This window comes from Larimichthys crocea, chromosome IX, assembly GCF_000972845.2.
Source record: "Larimichthys crocea isolate SSNF chromosome IX, L_crocea_2.0, whole genome shotgun sequence".
Taxonomy (NCBI): Eukaryota; Metazoa; Chordata; class Actinopteri; family Sciaenidae; genus Larimichthys; species Larimichthys crocea.
Genome location: NC_040019.1, coordinates 6,267,526 through 6,289,894, shown reverse-complemented (window position 1 = coordinate 6,289,894; position 22,369 = coordinate 6,267,526). Strand labels below are relative to the sequence as shown.

The 22,369-nt window shown below is 40.7% G+C and overlaps 1 protein-coding gene across 2 annotated transcripts in view; it reads left to right on the top strand.

Annotated features, from left to right (window-relative positions):
* The window catches only part of rabgap1 (RAB GTPase activating protein 1), a 65,251-nt gene that overhangs the window by 3,232 nt on the left and 39,650 nt on the right, over positions 1 to 22,369 (top strand). Inside the window, exons 2-14 of one of the 2 annotated variants that reach the window (XM_027282305.1) lie at positions 5,500 to 5,735; positions 7,400 to 7,429; positions 9,228 to 9,486; positions 9,864 to 10,077; positions 10,173 to 10,347; positions 14,171 to 14,331; positions 15,707 to 15,817; positions 16,649 to 16,715; positions 16,822 to 16,924; positions 17,413 to 17,582; positions 17,690 to 17,858; positions 19,008 to 19,101; positions 20,753 to 20,903. In XM_027282305.1, the coding sequence (XP_027138106.1) occupies positions 5,583 to 5,735; positions 7,400 to 7,429; positions 9,228 to 9,486; positions 9,864 to 10,077; positions 10,173 to 10,347; positions 14,171 to 14,331; positions 15,707 to 15,817; positions 16,649 to 16,715; positions 16,822 to 16,924; positions 17,413 to 17,582; positions 17,690 to 17,858; positions 19,008 to 19,101; positions 20,753 to 20,903 (1,857 nt within the window). In that variant the 5' untranslated portion in view covers positions 5,500 to 5,582. The remainder of the gene's footprint in view (positions 1 to 5,499; positions 5,736 to 7,399; positions 7,430 to 9,227; positions 9,487 to 9,863; positions 10,078 to 10,172; positions 10,348 to 14,170; positions 14,332 to 15,706; positions 15,818 to 16,648; positions 16,716 to 16,821; positions 16,925 to 17,412; positions 17,583 to 17,689; positions 17,859 to 19,007; positions 19,102 to 20,752; positions 20,904 to 22,369) is intronic. The other variant, XM_027282306.1, reaches the window with a different exon arrangement.

Genomic DNA, 22,369 nt, shown 5'->3' with positions numbered 1-22,369 from the left:
AGGTTTCATTAGTAGAGAGCCGCCTCGGAGTCTGTGCACCGCTGCGGATCTGAATTGAGATGATTCTTAGATGTTCACACAGTACAAATAAGATGTAAATTAGGGAGCGCATGCTCATTCAGAGCTCCTCTTCTGTTTCTTTTCTTCCTCTTCCCTTTTTTTGTTCTGTACCTTGTGACTCACCTTGTGCTATTCAGTCTTTTCTGTCATTCTTTTCTCCCTTTTCCTTTCGCTCGCTCTCTCTCTCTCCCTTTCACCCTGCTATCTCTGCTGCCTGGCTAAAATCACTGCTGTGAGGCGAATCGAAAGGGACTGTGTTTGCAAGCCTGAATGCTCTCTGGCTGTGTCTGGCTGTGTCTTCCTCTCCCTTGTGAGGTGCACGCAGAGCCCAGCTGGCAGCCCAGAACAGCCTGTTCAGCTGGAGAGTGGTAGGGAGCGGAAAAAAAAAGACAGGCGTAGATTTCCAGCATGCACACTTTTAACACATGGATTGACATATAAGATGCGTTTGTTACAGATACAAATACTCTGCTGTGACAAACAGCTCAGCGAGGTCACTCACTCCCTGTCCCAAAATTAAACTGTAGTTTGCATGATCTGTTGTAGGGCACACCCTGACTACATCAACATAACTGCTGTTATCACTTTGTCTGTCAGCTGAGTTGGTAAAGCTCTGCCACGCCACGCCAGACAACACGGTCTGCAATCCTGAAAAATACAGTGTAGGGCCCAGTTGCATGAGCAGCATTTGAAACATGACATGGGCAAAAATATGTATCACACTGTGACTGTCACTGAGCCTGTTTTACCTATTTTGGAAAGCGAGTTCTCGCAGATCTAACACTGTTGGTATGTGAACTTATGAAACAGAGCTGAATCAATTTGTCGATTGATCGACCAGACTTTCTCTGGGTCCAGCTTCTCAGACGTGAAGCTGTTTGTTCCCTGGCATGAATTCAGTTTCATTTAATTCAGTTTAGTGATTTATTTAGTCACATATTCTACAAAACAATGAGCTCCTACTACACATTTATAATAGACTAATAAATACATAATAAAAATCACAATACTTAAGTTGTTAAGTGCAACTATTAAGTGCAGAATATTTTTATTATGTGTAGTACACTGTCTAGAGCTGACTGACCCCTCTTGTCCAACACATTTCATTGTATTGTTGTGTATTATCCTACATATGACAAATAAACCTGATTATGAATCTATATATAACCCCTGTGCTTAACATAGAAAAACTAAATAAACTGATAAGAATAGAATTAACTTAATAATATGCAAAAAAAAACAAACTGGAAGATAGATTAGCAGTAAAAAATCTTTAGTTGCAGCCCGAGTATGAAACTGACAGTGACTGTCTTCTTCTAAAACGTGCACGCTTTCTTTCAGTTTTTGTCGCTGTATTATTTGCGTCTACTAAAATGGCGTCTTGATGGAAGTTTGTTGTGACATAGAGCGACAGTGTCTTATTCAGGAAGCAGCAGAGTATCGCCGCTTCAGCTGAAGGTGGTTTGGACCGAGTGAAAACACTGTAGACGATGAGGGTCTTGTTGCCATGGTGACACGCACAACAGTGTTTCATCTGAGGGAAAACTGCTTCCTGCTTCTCCTCCATCACTCCTCTCCTCTCGTCTTCCTGTCAGCTCTGGAACATGCAGTTTTTTTTTCTTCCTTTTACAGAGTACAGAGAAATATGTCAACGAGAGGAGGAAACATAAGATTCACAAAGCAAAGACTTAAAAACACACCCGAGGCTGAGAAATCAAGAGGAAGGGTGTGGCTGGAGAGAAAAATGGTGAGGGTGGGAATGAAGAAGCACTGCTGCTCTCATCTATAAAACAAGCTTTGAGACGTTTAGATCGGAAACGCTATTGCTAATTTCGTAACAATCGGTAGCATTATAGGCAATGAATTGTGAGTCTTGTTGGAAGTGTACCAAGGCGCTGAGAAGGTTGATAACGAACAGTGTAGCTTGGCAGGAGCAGGCAGAGGGCTGTTGGTGTGGCAAGGGAGGAAAGCAGGGTGACAAGGAAACCATTATAAGCCAGCTGAAGCAGCCAGCTAGGCAAAGACACAAAGAGTACGAGGTTTGTGTGCGCATGCACATGTGTGCCTGCTGGCGAGTGCTTATTTGTGTTCATAATACAGCTGCTTGTGTGTGTGTGTGTGTGTGTGTGATCCAGCATGAAACAGTACTTTATTTTCTGTTATGTATGCATGTGTGTGTCTAGGCTCCACAGCAGACGTTGATAGAGTTTTCAGTGTTTGCTGCAAAACACATGAATGAATTAGTGAAGCTAACTGATAACACTACAGGATATGAAGTCTCATTTATGTTGCTCTCTAGTGAAGTGATTGACTCTGCGGTTGATCTACTCTTTCTAAGAATTTCCTTTGGCTCATCACAGTAAAAAAAATGTTTTGTTTTTACAGTTAAAAACTAGTAACTGTGGTTTTTCGAATTTTACCGTAATAAATACAGTATAACCTTTTATAATATTATAGTAAAAGGATATTAGTACTGATGATTTCATGTATATGGTTGCCCTTTTATTCCATATTTTAAAATGTCTGTAGATTTTACACTGAAAAACTGCCAAACAACCATGATGGTAAAAGGCCGTAAAAGAGTTTTACTGTACAATTAACAGTCTCTAATATAAAATATGACTTTATCCTGTATAAATGCCCTGAAAATGGTGCATAAATAAAGGTTTTGAAATATGATTGTGTTTTACTCTATACAGGAAAACACAGTCTCACTTCATGGCATATTTTAGTGTCTTTAGTGTCATGTTCATTTTTTTACCGTAAAATAATAAAAAAAAAAGTGTAGCAGTGTAGGTTGGGTTAGTATAGTTTGTTGGTATCAAATAAGATAATTCAAACCGATTACCGAAGCATGTAAAAAGATGCTTTATTTGATGCTATGCAGAGGCCTTAAGGACTGAAAAAGGCCCAGGAAGTGCATTTATTATTATATTTTGCTGATAAGTTTGCTTACATGAAGATTCTAGCTGTTATGCTTCCATATTGTACATCTATCAAAGTAAAAACTGTGTGTTTGAAATCAACTGATTTAAGATTTTGGTTTATCACCAGCAGCCTCTGTGGAAGAACTGACAAACAAAAAGAGCAGCAACATTTCCAAATTCAAAGTTCATCAACACAAAATCTGAAGAAAGAACTCGACAAATCACTCATGGGACACATGTGCTAAAAATGGAAAGCGGCTGCCTTTGAGCCAAAAGTAGAGTAAACATCTGCAACGTTTCTGCAAGAATAAAAGCCTGAGGAGATGAGAAGGGACTGAGGAGTGGGGGCAAATGTTTCTCTTGGATTGCTACTCATTCAGAGACTTTTTCAGAGACACAATTAGGATTTTATATGTACGAAGAAAATCACAGCAGTTGCTAAACATCCACAGGGGGATCATGGGGTTGGCCCAAGATGGAAGGGAGTTAGTGTATGTGATCACCAAACAATGTGAATACGTAATTATGATAACAGACCAGAATCTGTCTGATTCATTCAATACCAAGATCACTTGAAAAGGTGGTTTGTGGCCTTAAAGAATATATGATTGTTTGATCATTGTATTTTGGCAACCATAGTATGCACACGATTTTCTGTTAACATTAAAAAGTGAACAAGAAGTAAAACAGAGGTGTGTTTGGCTCCCTGTGTTGTAGCAATTCCTCATTAAAAGTAAGCGAAACCTAGCTTCTGTCCACTGCTGTTAAAGTTCTGCACAACTTGATGTCGCTTACTGCTGTTTGATTTCTCCCATGGGTCTATGCAGCACTGAGTGAGAGTCTAAGTTCAAGTTTAATCGTTACATATCATCATACAGGTGCAATCATAGTGATATGTGTCTCTCTAAGCTCTTATAATACGTCAAACACACGTTTCAGTGGTCAAAGGGTGACCATTAGCTGTTACACAGTATGTTTCACATGACATATCATACCCTGTGACCTGCTCTCTCAGTTTTACACTACCAGTAAAGAAAAAAAACCCTTCAGGATGGACTTCAGTTGCTCATTTCCTCAGTTTGCGGTGAAAAGATGAAGAAAACAAGTCGAGGATGTCAGTTTGTATCGCCCAGTTTGTGTTTTGTAGCCTTTTATAATAAAATTCATATCAGAGCAAGATGTTATGAAACGTCAAATACGGTACTTTCAGTGAGGTTTATTCTGGGTCAGTATGACAATGTTATCTGAAGTAATCCACGTTATTAACTGCTTTGACCTTTCCGCTCTAGACGCTTTCACTTTTTTCATATTACATTCTCCATTGTTGGACCTGCTTTAAATAGGAAGGGCAAGTGGAAGAAACAGCTACAAAAATGCAGGAGTGCGAGGACAGCTCTTGTTTTAAGAGCAATAACTACTGAGAAAATAGAAGATTGCAGACAGAGTGGACGAGGGGGACCAGCAGTAGCTTCATATGGTCACCTCTTAAACCTCTGCCAGAAACTTGTGTTGTGCCTTTCTTCCCGTGTTGCACCAAACAATGGCACCTTCCTTTTTTAGGGGTTTACCTCATGCCAACTGTTTTTTATTAGACAGAGACAGGAAAGGGAGGAGAGACTGAAATGCTGGTTGGTAACAAACCTGGACTGGCTCCACCTGTCTCTCTGTTTTGGAGAAAACCTTTCTCGATTAGTCACATAATGTCTTTTTTGCACGGCTCATTGTTTGCATTTATCTTGTGCCAAAAAAAATAAATAAACTGCTATATTAAAATGTCACAGATGGATTGATGGAGGGAGCTGTAGTGAAAGACAAAGCGGGGTGAGATGAGCTGATGATGTGCTGCGTTTCCCCGCAGGATCTCAGCTCGTGTTATTTGTAATTATGGGAGAGCAGCACTGCGGAGTGCACGCAATGCAATTAGCACACTCAGTACCTGATTTTTTGGTGCGTGTTAATGTATTTGTGGTGGCCATGCTGACATGGAATAGCTGGATGGTTGTGGTGTGCTGGCTTGTTCCTTAATTCTTCACTTTCATGTGCATGTTTCTTTTTCAAAATGACACTTGCATCACCATGGCTTCGCATTGCATCAAGCTATTTTGCAAATGATTCTGCTGAGACGGACGAAAATGGCCTCAAATGACCCACAGATCCTCTTTTCCTCTGATCTCTCCCGTGTCTTTGCTTCTTCGCTGTAGCCTGCTGTCTAGTCTATCACTTTCACTTGAACTAAGCTTTTTTTTTTTTGCTTGACCTTTCTGCACCTTCCATTTTCTCTCCCTGGGTTTTGCCTCGCAGAGTTTCCTTCAGGTGTTTAAAAGACCTTTTTTAAAGTGAATAATAAACGGCCTCACCATTTTTTCTTTTAGAGGTTTAAGACCTAGTTTCTAAGTAGCCAAGTTTCCAGTTGCCTTTTTAAAGATGCTTTTCATGGATTTCATCACATCATGACTGTTTTCTGCTTCTTTTTTTCTTTCCTTCTTTATTTATTTATTTTTTCTTTTTCTAGGTGATTTTGCTCATCATCTCCCACCACTTCCTCCTCCCGTCTTCCATTCATGAGCAGCGTGGCTGAGTTTAACAGCGGCAGCCATGGATGACAAGGGCTCGGTGGGGAAGATTAGCGTGTCTTCGGACTCAGTGTCCACTCTCAACAGTGAGGACTTTGTCCTTGTGTCCCGGCTGGGGGACGAGACACCCTCCTCCACTAATAATGGTAGTGATGACGAAAAGACAGGACTGAAGGTAAGGATGGTTGGGTGTAGGTATGGATGGAAGAACAAGGGAGAGAAGGAGGACTTCAGAGCTGTACTGGTCAAATCAGAGTTTAGGAGTGTCTGTTGTCTGCTGACATGATGTTTACAGTGATTTCAACCTCAAATCCTCTCTTAAGATGCTTCTTACTGTGAATATTACGAGTATGCTCAATACAGAAAATAGAAATTCTGTTATTTTCAGTGCAAATGATGTCGTATCAGCACTTTTTGTAATATTTAACTTCATTTAGGGTGAATCTCAGGACCCACAACATGATTTATCAAAAAACTCTTGATGTCCATTTCATTTTGATCTATTTGTAACCGGTGAAACTTCCTTACCTACTCCATACACATTCCATTGTTAGCAGGTTGTGTTCATCACTCACATGTCAGGAGCTGTCGCCCGTCTTTTTAAACATGCACACTCTAACCATGAGGCTAACCATTGCTTGTTTTTTCTGTTTCCACATCCTCACTCTATCTTCTTCTCATAGTTGGTCTTAGATTTGTGTGATTTCAATCTGTCGTTGTCCTTTCTCCATTTGCTACTAACAGTAAAAAAAAGGAAGAAAAAAAAAAGCCCTTAAATCCGAAAAATTGAGAGCACTGTTTTCCCACTGTAAATTTTCTGTAATGTTTAAATAGTGGAAAAAGAACAAGTGGTCCATAGCTGAAAGGTGAAGTCAGCTGATATTTTGCCAGTTTATCATCAGTGTCAGCAAGTTGAAGGCTACTTAATTTTGGGGAAAACATCTCCCATCTGCCGTCAGTCGGCTGCTTCTATTAGCGTACAGAACGTGATATTGCTGCCACATTATGTCTGACACACAGGATGCCCTCTGCCATGCGATTCAGTGCTTCGGTTAGCTGCTCGCTCTGCAGATATTAGTTTACAAACAGTGGCAATGCAGCCTCAAGTGCTTTGAACTCATTGTCAGGGGAAATAATGGTGTTTTGTGACCAGGGCGTGTCTCCACAAAGAGAACGAAGACGTTCTGAGCTACCAGCCACCGTCCTGTGTGTGTCCCTGATGGGATCAGTTTTCTCCTCTCCTCTCCTCTCCTCTCCTCTCCTCTCCTCTCCTCAGGATGCATTTTGTCCATATATCTTACAGTACACCGGTTATCACATTTCCTTTTATTGAATTCACTTGAGTAGCTTACTCTCATGTTCATACTGTGTTCATTAGTCTGTACCATGACTGTACCCGTGTTTCTTTGTGAAGGAATTGTCGACTCGATGTTGTTAAGGTACCAGAAGATGGCGCCAGCAGTGCATGAACGTTGTATATTCAGTCGAGAGGACGAGGTCACATATTTTTTCATGTCATCCGCCGTGCTTGACGAGAGAATCCAGAGTCTGCTAAAGGATCTTAGTTATTTTGATGGGAAGCTGTTCAGGTGTCAGTTTTGTGCAGCTGAGTGGTGGCTGTCTGCCTGCTGTCAGAGGCACACACGCACACACATGCACACACACACACACACTGTTCTCAGTATGCAGTGGTGAAATCACTCCATTCACTGACACTTGGTCATCCAGATATCATGTATTGGTTTTCGCCCCAACACACGCTTGTGCACATTTCCCTCCCAGTCAGCCCATCCAGTCAGAGCAGAGTCAGTGTGTCTAAACTTGTTGTTTGTTATGCAGGTGATTTCTGAGGAAGGGGTCAGCTTTAAGGTCAGTCTCTTCTCTCACTATCTTTCCTTTTTCCTCTTCTTCTCTCTGTATCTCTTTCTTGCTTGTATCTATTTATTTTTCTCCCTTTCTGTGATGTGATTGCGTGGTGATTCTGTCTGTGATTAATTGTGCTCTGTGTAATTTTGCCGGCCGTTGAGTGATGGCCCTAGTCAGCCTCTTCAACACTTAAGATTTGATGACAGCAGTGATAGACACACATAAGACTGTAGTTGGACCAGGCTTTTAGCATTACCTGTGGGTCACAAGGCCCACCACAGATGCACAGTGACGCATGTGTTATGTTGTGTCAGACGCGTGAACCTAAATATAGAATTGATAGCTGCTTTATATCTGTCTTTTAGTTGTACTGTAGTCTCCATCCTGCTAGGTAACTGCTTGAGTCAAACCCCATTGAAAAGATTCTCACATCCCTTCTTGCTGAGTACAACAGTGCCCTCTGCAGCTTAAAGCAACATTATGTAAGATTTGGTATTTTTTGCATTTTGGTGCCCCCCAGAGTGAAATTTACTTATACACCACTATAAATATGGACAGCTGTACACCTACACATGCATTCGTTGTGATTACATTACTCATATTCAAAAACTGGCAACTGACAACTTTGCTAACAACCAAACATCAAGGTCAACAACACAAGACTTAACAGCCAGCTAGTCCAACAGAAAGAAGCCCAAATTGGTGTATATCTCAGCCTTTTATTTTTATGAAGCTCTCACCAAAGGCTAAAAAGCCATTCTGTCATTTCTGGTGACCTCCGGCACAGTCACTCTTTTTTCTCGTTAGCTTCCTCCATTACCCTTTTTGGTTTGTTGCCCTCTGCCATGCTTGGCCTCTCTGGATTACACTGCCCACTTGCCCAGCTCCAGTTTTCGCCCCCGTTCCAGCGTTGCTCCCAGTCTGCATTCTCCCCCACCACGGGCCTGAAAAAACCTCCTCTCACCAGCTAGGGCAGCACAGCTAACTAATTGAGCTAACAGCAGCTCCATTCAGCAGCAGTTTACTTTACTGTCCGTCAAGAAACTCTGCAGATCACACAGAGTCGAGGCCAAGCAGAAAACTATTTCTCTGTAAAATATGATCCCATTTCACCAAAATGAGTGAAATAGTTAGCGGTGTGTGACTTAGTGACGTCAAATGAATAAAATTACATGTGTACAGGGCACATAGTTGGAATGGCAGAGGCACCAATCGCCTACATAATGTTGCTTTAAGTCTGCTCTCTGTTTCTTACCTCACATCAGGCTGCTGCCACAGCAGGCAGGGAAAATGAAGGCCGTGCCTCCTTTTTGTGGCGCCTCATGGTTTCTCCAGCCTTAAACTTGCTCTGTGTTTTGCTATTTGTTAGCTTTGGAATGAACTCACACAGTTAGTGTTGGTGTATGGCTCTTCTAATTGATTCAGATTTAACAACTCAAACTCACAGATCTACAGTACTAATCACTAATAATGGATGAAATGACCACCGACATGAAACAAGGCATCCTTCTTCCTCAAACACACTGCAATCACTTGAAATGAATTACACTGATCACAGCCGTAGCCACTGCACGTTTCTAAGAGAAAACAGCACTGCATTTGATGTAGACCCCATGAATAGCTTAAATTTGATGTCATGGTGATTACTACAGTGATTTTGTCTTGTAATAGTATTTGTTCTTGTGTTTTATTAAATGTAAATATGTTGCCTTGGATGCTTCTTTTTGTCCCTGCTCCTTGGTGTGGTTATGTTCATGTTTGTTACTGTGTGTGTGTGTGTGTGTGTGTGTGTGTGTGTCAGATTGTGGGGAATGGAAGCGAGCAGCAGCTCCAGAGGGAGTTAGAAGATGTCCTCATGGACCCATCGGTAGCTGACACTGGGCTCGTATCAGAAGCAGGAATGGACAGCCTTGGTGGGAGCAACCATGGCCTTCTTTCCACTACAGCGTCACCTGTAGCGCCGGGCTCCGACCCTCTGAGTGCACCGCCGCCCAAGTTGGAGATGGCGCTTCCTGTTCAGACAGCTCAGGAGAGTGAGCTGAATGAGAGGTCATACCGAGGTGAGCCATACTGATCCTCTTTTATTGTGTCTGTCAGAGCTCACAGATTTTTAAATCATGCAGTGTTCTGTAAGTCTTCCCACTTCCCTCACTGCCTGTTTTCATCTTTGTAGCTCAGGACTGCCATTTTCTTCTCACTTACCTTTCCCCTCTGTGCATGTGTTGCATGAACTTCAAATATGATTGTTCTCCTCACATACCCATCTATTTCTCCTCCTACTGTTTACGTCACCTCATTCCTCCTCTGCACATGACACGTCAGCATATCTCATATGAGGACAATAATGCTGATGTACAACTGTAAGATTGTAATAGAAGTAATAAATCAAACCCTTCTTTCCTTTTCACCCCTCTCCCAATCCATTGCCCCCTTGCAGCAGATGAATCGTCATCAGACGGCAGTCCTGGAAGTCCCATCCCAGACGAGGACAGTGTTGTGTTCAGCCAGCTGACATATCTGGGGTGTGCCTCGGTCAATGCCCCCCGCAGTGAGGTGGAGGCTCTCCGGATGATGTGTATCCTCAGAAGCCAGTGCCAAGTCCCCTTGGATGTCACACTGTCTGTGCCAGGCGTGTCCGAAGGCACTGTCAGGTACTGGGAACATACGATGGTTACATGTCATACACATATTATGCAAACATGCATAACATATCTTGTACTGCAACATCATTTCTGTTCTATAACAGATTGTTGGACCCCAATGCCAGTACGGAGATCGCCAACTATCCAATCTACAAGATTCTGTTCTGTGTACGAGGCCATGATGGCACACCAGAGAGCGACTGCTTTGCCTTCACTGAGAGCCACTACAATGCTGAGATCTTCAGGATCCATGTGTTCCGCTGCCAAATCCGTGAAGCGGTAAGGATTCAGTCATCAATTGATTGATTGTTATTTAATTAATGTGTAAATGTGTTAACCGAAGACATGTTTGAAACATTTTTTTCTTTGCAAAAACACATTTCAGTTTAGTTAATCAGAAGTTAATAGTCTAACTAACTAAGTCTGAGTTAGGCAAATTAATTCACAGTCATTTTAGTGCAAACTGCAGCCAAACAGGGAAATACTGAGAAACATAAAAAAGGGATGGAAACACAGACCCTCATATAAGTTTTAAAATCAGTTTTGCCCAAACGAAGACTGAGTTTTGTCCCACATCACTTCCACTCCCTCCACTCCAAAAAAAGACTGTAGTAATCAGTGTCGCTGCTATTCAGATAGTTGACTAAGGGGGGAGCAAAAGCCCCTCTTATGAATGCTTTGCATTTTCTTACACCTTTTCTGTCTCTTCCTCTCACATACATTTCCATGTCTACACACTAATATTGCCAGCAGTATTCTGGTTGGTCCTTGTCTTAAATTGTTGATCTTCCTTTTAGCCTGTCCCTCAGGGTTCAGTATCAGTGTGGGAGCTTCCTCAGCAGCCCCCACGGGATCATGTCATGCACTGCTGGCTGCAATTCACATATAGACCATACACAACCACAAAGTACAGACAATCCCCCAAGCTAATGTAAAGGAAAGAGAAGTCATCATTGCTTATGTACATTAGGTTTAGGTTCAATAGAGAATCCACTCGTGAAACTGGGTTAAAGTATTGCTTCAGTGTTCAGTGACCTGATTTCTCCCTCATGGAAGCACTCTCCTTCAATGTCACTAAGAGCCCCCAGACAGACACTACTTTATCAGGCTCACATCACCCCACCATCCAGTTTCCCAGACATCCATCCATGACACACATGCTCACACTGAAACACTAATGCATACACACAGACACACACACACACACACATAGAGATAATGCCCAGTAGTAATTCACTTTTTTGCTTAGCAACCGGACATCTCTGTCCACAGCTCCTTCTTCTCCTTCTCGTCTTCGTCTTGCACCCGCCCCTCTCTTCCTCTTCCTCTTTCCCCCTAGCAACAAACCAATCTACAATACCTCCAGCTTTTTTTTTTTCTCTCACCGTTACACTGGAGTGAGTCAGAAAAAAAGCTGCTCTAGTTATATGCCTCACATTAGCATCAAATCCACTGTAAACAACTGCTAAGACCACTGTATTTAATCATTCAGGTGTTTCACTTGTTTATTTAAAGGTATGTTTTTGGACACTGTAAGCGATGCACATTCATTTACCAATTTTAATCTTTTTTTAATTTTCTGATTGCATGCCCACACAAACTTCCAGATGTGTACTGAGGTAACCTTGTGGGAGTCTTATTTGCCACAGCTGTCCCTTTTTGCCTTAAAGTGACCAAATTATTTAATCATATTTTGGAGAACATCTGAAGTATTCTTTACCCTAACCCAAAATTTAAACAATGCAACAACTTGGAAAGAGAAATTTATGTCATATGTTTTTTTGGGGGGGGGACGATTATGTGTAATTTCTTTTTCTAAACACATTTGTGGATTTTGGAGTGAAACTGTTCATACATAAAGCAAACCACCTCTTCAGTCCTACTCTGCCTCCTTTGTGCCAGACCTCCTAGTAAGGCCCCAAGGCTAGTTTTTAACAATTCCCAGTTTTCTGCTGTTGATGCTGATGCAGAACCCTGCTGAGTCTCATACCCAACACCTCCCCTTGGTGCCCATAAACTTGCTGCTCTCACCCAGAGATGTATATCTAGAGCTGTTCGAATCATTACGGCTTCGATAGATTTGTTTCACTTAAGCAATTTGGGCTCCTAACACAAATAAAATCACATGTTGAGGGAGAGACAAACACAAATTGGACACATTGACGAATGGTCTGTTGGGTTGTTGCCGTGAAATCAGTTAGAAACGTCTCAGAGCTTAATGTAAGCTCATAAAGATAATGCTGCCAAGTAAGTAAGAATAAGCATATCCTGGACGGGAAGTAAAAACAATGTAACAGGATACTTAACAAGTTCCAGGTCTTTAAAGCCGGATTCCAAATCCAAAACACCTTATGCAATACTATTTCACAAAAGGGTATAAATATTCTCTACAGTTAATTTTAGACATTTTAAAATGCTTTCCTGAGTTTGCATTAAATACAAAAATTACCAGGGGCAGGCCAAATGAAACTCCAGCACTGAGAGGAAAGGTTAACACCTAATAGTTTTAAAATCAAATGAATTTAGCATTTGATGACACTGCAAAAAAGCTGAAAATAAACAAAACTCTACTAAAACAGTTTTTAACACTTTTTTTAACACAACATTTGAGTAAGATCTTTTCTTGTTTCCAATAGAAATAAATTAGTTTAACAACCTCTGTGGAAGTGTTTTTCTAGATGCGACTGCTTTATTTTGCCGTGTCTGTGGTCATTTACAGTTTGTCTGAAGAAAAAAAAAACCTTTAGAAAACATTAGAAAGACAAAATGACAAACTGTTTTTTATAAGAGAAACACCCAATATCAGCCTGAATTACTTGTCAGGATTGAGAGTTTGGCAGTACAGTTGTTCACGTCCTGATGGAGCTCTTTCACACAGCACACAAAGAATAAAAAGACCATTTTAGACTGGTCAATTTTCACTCTAGTATTGAATTGGAACAGTACAGAACAATTCTATTGTGTTATTTGTCATAATTTCATCAATACAGGGGGTGACCCCCCATCTAACTCTACCCATCTCTTACATCCAGTCCCCAGTTGTTTCTCAATAAATAAACCCCCTGCATGGCCCTAACATCCTTCTACTGTACCGAGAACATAACAAAGGCTTTGTGTTGGAGAGGTTAGAGGCTGCTTTATTCTCTGGCCTCGAAAAAAGCAAAAGAGCGTTGTTATTTATTGATAACAGCAGTTTCCCCACACCATCCCGTCACTAAGCCCCAAGCTCTGCTGTTTACCAGAATTAGAGATGATCCAAAACCACTGTGTGCTGTGGGCCTCGAGTTGGGGGAGCACTCTGTGTATTATCACACACACATGTCGGTGTAGTAATAATCAAAAGTAAACTTTTTCTTGACTAAATGCAAAGCTCACACATACAAAGTCTTGTGAGTGGAAAAGTACATTTAGTGAATATAAATAAATCATTACCACCCGGTTTTCCACACTTGGCAGTCCTTAGTTGCCCCTCCTCCCCCCCAGCTCTGCTCCTTTTTAGGGTTGGATATTTAGCAGAACGCTGCAGTCTCTGGAAGGACTGACTTGTCTCTGTTTAATGTTAATAGGAACAATACCTCCACACTCAGATTCACAGACAAATATGAATCAGTATGTTGACTGTAACTCAAAATGGTTAATAGGTTGAAGGCTCTGCTGTGTCAGTAGAGTAGCGAGTCACTTCTAAAACCAGACAACAAGACCTTTCAGCGCCAGAAGCTGCTAAACTGGGTGCCAAAGCCAAAAAAATGAACACTATTTTGTCTTGTGATCTCTTCATAGGATGTTTTCTATTGGATTTCTGCTTTAATTAGCTAATTGACTTGTCAATGTTGTCTGTGTCTATAACCGGAGGCAACAGAGGGGGGATGGGAATCAGCAAAATGCACCACTTGGACTGTCCTTGCTTGTTGTCCATGGTTTCCACTCTAAAAGTTTTGAAGAGTTTATTAATTTTTGAATTTTTCATTGAGGGAAGTCGCTAACACAAGAGAATAAACTACAGCTCACATGATAGCTCACACTTTTTTAAGCAGCCTTGTTTGCTTTTCCTATTATAGTGTCTGAATTTTGTATTCTGTGCATGTTCACCTTTCTCCTGCAGGTGAGCAGGATACTGTACAGCTTTGCCACAGCGTTTCGGCGGTCGGCTAAGAAGGCAGTTCTGTCATCTCAGCAGGCTGCTCCCCTCACCCCTGACAGTGACTTGTTTACCTTCACCGTCAGCCTGGAAATCAAGGAAGATGATGGCAAGGGTACTTTCAGGTGAGATATAAAACTTATGTGTAACAGCAAAATATGTTGGAATTGCACAGACGTATGCAGCTTTTTTCTGCAGAGAAAAGAACTTTATGCAGTGCAGATGTGGACATAATGTTCAGTCTTTGTTGTCAGACTGCAAACTGTATTGAACACCAGCTTTAATTATCAAATCTAGCTAGTAATGTGCAGTATGTCTTGGACAATGTGGAGCCTTTATTGAAAATGGACTACAAATAATCATGGATGTCATGCATATAAACACAAAAACATGCAGTCCTACTTTTGGGGATTAAGTTAGAACTCTTTTGGGTGACCCACTTTTAAAAGTCACAAACCTTTCCCGGGTTGAAAGCATGTGTGCATGCTACACCACAAGGGAAGTATCTTATATAACCTTACAAGGAGAATGTGTGAGTAAATACAACATGAAATATAAAACAGATGATTAAAATAGAATAAATATAGATCACAGATGAAAATAAGTCCTTTCTGTCTCTCATATTTGACCACTTCTGATGAAGATCACACAGTTTTTTTTTACACACTGAAAATAGAACAGAAACTTTCTGTTTGCTCCATTCAACCCGAATCCTCTTCCCTGACCAGTTTTATTGTTTTTTCCACATTACAGACTCACAAACAGCCCATAGATACTCATCTTATTTGGAAAACAAAACAAACAAGCAAACAAAAAATGCCTCTGACTTTTTTAAGCGTGTACGTATTTCCTCCTCATTAGCTCTTGGTTGATTATTTTTAGTATTCCGTCTTCCAAGCGAGCAGCTCTCTCATGCAAGCAGAGACTATTTTTGTGTGTAGGCACTTTTTCCTTGTGTAAATATAAAGAATACTCCATAGGAACCACATATAGTGCAATTTATTTAAAAAAAGTGGAATATATTTAAATAGTTTTTCCTTTATTGAGCTTAAAAAAAGCATGTTTATCTGTAGACAGAACTTCATGGATCAGTCTGACTAAGCTTTATGTGGTACATTAAGTACTAACCCACAAGGAGAAACACTGTGATCCGAGCATGGCCTGAAATCATCATGACAAGTTCCAATTGTTTGCAATAGGTTTCAGATTGATTAATAGGTTCTTTTTATTACTCAGGAATCTCTGCACTCAAAGGTTTCCTTTAGTGTTTCCTCAGGAATTTGTGTCAGAGTCAGTTTGGAGAATGTCGATAACTATTCCTGTCTCAAACCTCTGTTTTCAGGACAGGAAAGAAAACCAGGAACAGAGTGTTTGAAAACCGCTCTTATGCACACTTTTATTATGATAAATCGGTCTATTCTGTTCTCTTTTTTTCCTGTTTTGAAGAAGAAATGCTTTAACTGTATGTGTGTTCTTTATTTTTTATTTTCACATATTCAGCGCTGTGGCAAAAGACAAAGACAAGCAGAGCTTCAAGCTGCGTGCAGGAATGGACAAGAAAATTGTCATTTATGTCCAGCAGACCTGCAATAAGGAACTGGCTATTGAGAGGTAAAGTAATCCACAAGCACGTGCACCCACACACTCACATAGCGTCCTCAGAAGGAGTAGTGAATATTGGTTTTTGTTTCATGAGTTATAACATCAGGTCAGTGATGACACTACTTGAAGATAGCACTGCTTTCAAGCTTGCCTTTGAGCTACATGTATCTCTAAACATGATAGAAGCATGCAAAAAAAATCAAAATCAATATAAACAACTAAGGAAGGGCAGATGTAACTTATTTATATCCAGAGATTCCTTCATTTGCTCTAGTTGAGATGTGTCTGTTAAACGTGACCAGACATTTATAGGAAAGGAATCACTCTGATATAATTGATAAACACTCATCAGTGAACATCTTTACATCCGTGTGTCGGCCTATGTCAGGTTTTAAGTGTTCCGGCACATTTGCAAAACGTTGATTGATGCAAGTCTGTCTCCGTGGCTCCTCATTTTCCACGTTTAATAAATCTGTCGGAACGTAAACATTCCATCACCTTCTTACAGACTTCCATTTTCACAGTGGTTTGTTATTGTTTGATGAACCCAGAAAAGGTGAGGATTGAAGTGCTGTGTTTAATATTCTCTATGTTCTGGTCTGTGTTAGAGGATTAGTCCAGGAAGCTCTCTGCGGTAACATGTGATGCTTAACAACTGGTTTCACTCTATAGAGAGATTTATTGTTCCATGTCTGGTTCCCGCTCTCGCTCTATTCTTTGTTCTTTTTCCTCTCAGTTTTTCCTTATGTAATCATATTCATTTCACTTTTTCTCTCTCTCCTGCATCTGTGTGTGTGTGTTTGTTTGAATGTGTCTATTACTTGTGTGTCTCCTCTCCAGGTGTTTCGGTCTCCTGCTCAGCCCAGGGAAAAATGTGAAGAACAGCGACATGCACCTGTTAGACCTGGTGGGTTTTTGTGTGTTTGTTTGTGTGTGTGTGTGTGTGTGTGTGTGTGTGTGTGTGTGTTTGTTTGTGTGTGTTCGATAACTTCTTCTAACTTGTGCCTCTTCAGGAGTCTATGGGAAAGAGCTCAGACGGGAAGTCTTACATCATCACAGGAAGTTGGAACCCTAACACGCCTCAGTTCCAGGCTGTGAATGAGGAAACGCCCAAAGGTAGCAGCCAGAAACCTGTCCAAAAATCTAATAAAGCAGAATGATTTCCAACTACTTCTTTGGTTCACATTTTATTGGCTGATTGGTTGTTTATTCACTCGTCTATTTCACACTAATATTTGACACATTTCCAAGCAGAAAAATAACTTTACATGGATTACACAGTCAAATCAAGCTGTGAAGGATCAATTTATTGTAAAGTAGTAGCTAGAGACTGTACTTTGCTGTGCAAAAGCTACATTACTTACAATACTTTTTTATCCAGTACAATATTTAAGCAGATTGCACATGAATATTGCATCAAAATAAAAAGAAATAACCAAATGACCTTAGGCACTGGCTTTGTTTCATTATTGTGCCACAGACTATGGTGTTCTCATTAATTACACGCTAACCACAGTTTTGGTTAAAATATGTATTTGTTATATAAAGAAGAAGAAATCATTCACCAGGGATAAGATTTCTTGCAATTTTCTTTGTTTTTCTAGATAAGTTCATGTACATGACGACAGCAGTAGACCTGGTGATTACAGAGGTGGAGGAGCCAGTCCGCTTTCTGCTGGAGACGAGGGTCAGAGTGTGCTCCCCAAATGACAGGCTGTTCTGGCCCTTCAGCAAGCGTAACTACACCGAGACCTTCTACCTTAAACTGCGGCAGGTATGTCAAGTCAAGACAAAAAAGTCTTGGTGGCTGCACTGTATCAATACATTGCGGTTTTGTAATTGTGATGATTGTAATGACTGTTTGTTTTTCCTGTTCTTCAGATGGAGCGCAAGGAGCGTAAGAGTCCTGCCTCTGACACACTTTACGAGGTGGTGAGTTTGGAAAGTGAGACCGAGAGAGAGAAACGAAAGACTACTGCCAGTCCTGGCATCCTGGCCACCGGGTCTGGTACCATGGTACCTTCGCCACCTGAGGATGATGAAGAGGAAGGTGATTGGATGGTGTCTTACTTTATTTTCTGCTTAGTCACTTCACTTGGGCAGACAATACAGACAGATAGCAAATATCAGTAACAGTATAATTTCTTTACATAAGCCACTGGAAAATGTTCTACAAATGTGACCCACATGGAACCACAAGAAGAAGTCTGACAAGCACAACCATATGAACATACCTCAAAGCCTCAAAGCAGACACTTAGCTGGCATGATAACCTAAATTATGGTTGCTTTTTCTCTGGAGCACTGAACCATTGCGTTGTCCTCGGTCAGGACAAACCTCAAAACACAACAATAAAAGTCTTAAAGCCCAGGAGCGTGAAATTAAGCTTGGCTAACCAGCATATAACCCATCTGAATTATGCTGCATATTTATTGTTTAGCACATTTATAGCCCAGACTTGATAACTGATACTAAAAAATTAAAACTGTATCCTGTGGGGCTGTACCAGATATAGACTTGTGGTCCACAGGAGTCGACCTGTGGGAGATCAGACACTGTGTTACAGAACTGTTTGTACTGTGTTCTTACACAGTACTTGCAGTGGTGGGTGTTTTTTTTGTATTTCTGTGTGAATGTGAGAGGTAGCAATGTGAATTAAAAGGCAGAGAGCATAATTGAGGTACTTTTTGTATCTGCCTCTGTAAGTCTTTGGTCTGCTGGCCCCTTTGGTACACTTTGGTCTCACTCTCTTGCTCCTCACCTGCTGCTCCTGCTGCTGTGAATAAATATATATATACCACAGTATATATAGATACTACAGTTTTCCAGCTGATACTATGTCAAATTGAAATAAAAGACACAACAATTTGTTGAGATCATAAATTCCACATCTAGGTATGCATGGTTTATCAAATTAAGTAGAATTATTTAGTAGTCCAAATTGAGTATTATTGAGTTTACAGCTCAGATTAAAAAGATGAATACAACAACAAAACAGGCAGTAAACATACAGTACGACAAACCAGAGGATGACACCCTGTGAAATAGTACCTTTTATTATCTCTTTAAGTTGAATCAGCACCATTTCAGTAACACCAATGAGTTATATGAGGTATATAATTTGGAGTATTTAAAGGGCTAATCAAAACATGTAAAAAGGAAACCAACAATAATGGATCTCTTTCACTCTTGTGTCCAGACAACGATGAGCCGTTACTCAGTGGGTCAGGTGACGTTTCCAAGGAGTGCGCAGAGAAGATCCTGGAAACCTGGGGAGACTTGTTGTCCAAGTGGTAAGCTTTTGTTCCCTTGTTAACTGTGTCTTTCCAATGCAATGAATGCACACACACGCACACACAAACCATTTGTGTGTGTGTGGGGCGAGGGTTTAACGGAAGAAAGGGCAGCAGGCAGGAATTCTTGATAAGCAGCCTATTAAGATGGCTTCCTTCTCCCATTACCGCATTTGTTTTTAATCAGAAGCTTGTGATGAACTAAATAGAAACTGCCCGGCCTGTCATTAGCTGTAAGTTAAGTGACAAACACACACACTCACACACAACTATGTTTGTTCTCAGTATTTTTACATTCAATAAATTATTTCTTTGTCATAATAAATCAGTTTTGTTTCTCCCTTGCTTACTATGTTTTTACATAGTTTAGTTTATAATGTCCTTTGACATGACTATTAAAACACTGAATGATACATTTGATAAAAACTCTATAAAAAATAATGCCTAATAAAGAGAGGAATCATGAGACTAGCTTGTCATAATAAAAATACTAGTCTTTCTTAGGTGATTCTGTGCGTCTGTGTGTGTGTGTGTGTGTTGTGGTGTTGTGTGATGTAGTGTTGTGAGGAGCACAGAGAGACAAGTCACAGAAAGCCCTTTACAATCTTATGCCCCTAAGGGCCAGGCCTGGCATTACTTACGTCACATGCAACCACACATGCACACACGCACACACAGAGTATACTTTTGTGTCCCTTCTTAGTCTGAACAGAAAATGCCACATATTGCATAACCTGGTGCTCGGAACAAATAAACCAAACAGGCTCAGAAAAAAGAGGGATGAATTAAATGAGAGGGAAGGGGAAACTATCAGTGATTCACTGTCGGCTCCAGTCAGGCGATAGTTAGTAGATAGATACAGCTGTGCCTCCAAGTTTATACCTTCATTCTACATATCTAAATCTGTCTCTGTCATTTACTACAAAGAAGATGTCTGAGTTTGTTTAAATGGGATGGAGCGTTTCCACCTAACAGGGTTCACATTTAAATAGGAAGGAAGGAAGGAAGGAAGGAAGGAAGGAAGGAAGGAAGGAAGGAAGGAAGGAAGGAAGGCATTAAATTTGCCTCTGTTTATTGTTGTTGTAATTTTCTGTCGACTTATTGTCTTCTTTTGTCTATTGTTCTCCCCGTCCTGCTAAAAATAGTTCAGGGGTGAAGTAAAGCTAAACTAATGTACAAATGTCAGTAAAAAGAAATTAGAGTAATAAATCTGAATTTCAGGGATAAATAAAGAATAACTAGATTTCTGTACAAAAATAGAAAATACTTAACATTCTGAAACAATGACCTGTGAGTGCTTGACTGATTGTCAGTGTGGGAGCTGGGACTGGAACTTATGAAAGACTTTTTGTAAATTCTTACGCTTGTGGTAAAATAACTCTTCCTCCTTGTCATGATCTTGGCCCAGCAGACCATCTCTACAGATGACGATGGCTCTTTACAGATGAAATTTAGAGCCAATGAAAACATTGTTTTGGGTAGACATGGTAGGCAGGTGCGCATGGGGAGATTGCAGATGCACAACTTGTGCAATAAAGGAGTTATCAGAGTGCTATTCTACTTTAACACTGAATGATGTTAAAATTAGTTTATCTTTGATTAACTGCCATGGTCATCTCCTCTCCTCTCCTCTCCTCTCCTCTCCTCTCAGGCATATGAACTTATCAGTGCGTCCCAGGCAGCTGCCAGCTTTGGTCCGCAGTGGCATCCCTGAGGCTCTCCGTGGGGAGGTGTGGCAGCTCCTGGCAGGTTGCCACAACAATGACCACCAGGTAGAAGAGTACCGGACTCTTATTACGAAGGTAAGAGCACAGAAAAGTACTGTCTTTGTCAAAATAGTCAGGACGCTCTAAATCCCCATCATCCCCTAATGTTGTGTGATGTCCTCAAACAAGACGACTCATACACAAACCCCCCTTAATTTTAGACATAAACATCACCTCTGATGATTTTTAAATCTTTGTCTGCAGCAGTTTTGTCCTGCGTGTTTTGACACTTGGTTATATTTTGATCTCTTAAACTAAAACACACGTAAAGATTCAGAATACCATGTTAATAATGACACCTTTGGCTGCATAAAGGAGCATCATCCTGCGTTGACTGAATGGTGGAAAATAGATTACAGTCCAATTTAAAATAACGTTGCTAACTGTAACATTACTATGTTTTATTTGGACCATTTGCTCCATGATACTAACTAGCCTCTGTTTGCAACTTGACTCAGCAGCAAGTTGCAGAAGGGCTCATTTAAAGCTATATTACAACCCATTCTCAAAGTGGCAATAGAATTGATTAATATATAATATTAACAGGTAAAATGATTCAGACTGTTACATGTGGCACTTTTAATTAAAACAGGTATAAATTCTGGTTTGTTCTGGCCAGAGAACGTGTTACTGTTCTTGGAAACGGTTCTTTGAAGCACACCTCATGGGCTGCTGATGGCCTCAGTTTCATAAGTTACTCGTGCTTGTGATGGTAACCAGTGAAACATTTCTGCACTGTTCTTCACGTCAATTTGTCATGTGTTAATTGTTCTGGTTAAAGGAGTTAAATCTCATAAATAATTAACCTTTCTAATAGCTTTAATAGTGTTTGAACCTATACACAGTTTATAAATGTAGAGAGAAAATAAGGAATCATATTTCATGAGGTTTGCTGTTTTTTTTCTTACCTGTGACAGTCAAGAAAAGGTCAAAACAGTCAGAAAACATGATGAAGTGTGGTATTTTATTGAGTTTTGCACTTGGAAGCTTTGTACAAAGGTTGATCTGAAATGATGCTAATTACTAAGGTATTTTAACATTAGGTTAGTTACAGCCGCTTGGCCTTGTTATTGCCTCTGTCTGCCCATGTGCCTCTGTTCTGCAGGCCTTCAGAAAGGACAGCTATCTTATTAGGAAGGAGTTCATTACAGCATTACGGTGTGCACGTGTGGCCATGTGTCTTAACGACTGAAAGTGGCTTAGCCCTGCTGGAGATGGTTAGCCTCCCTGTGTGCTGAGAACAGTGTGTTAGTCTATGTCATGTTTTTTTTTTTTTTTTTTTTTTTTCTCTCGGGCGCAGCTCTGTCCACTGTTCTTATGTAAAGGCAACATCCCCGGGCAGCAAGCTGGGTCCCAGGTGGTGACAAGATGTTGGTCTTGCCCTTTCCTCCCCTCTGCTCTCCTTCTCCCACTCTCATTTTCTTAATCCTCCCTTTGTCTTTTGCTCTTTCTCTATCTCTGCCTTTGTACTTTTTTCTTTATTTTGCCTTACATCTCTGGCA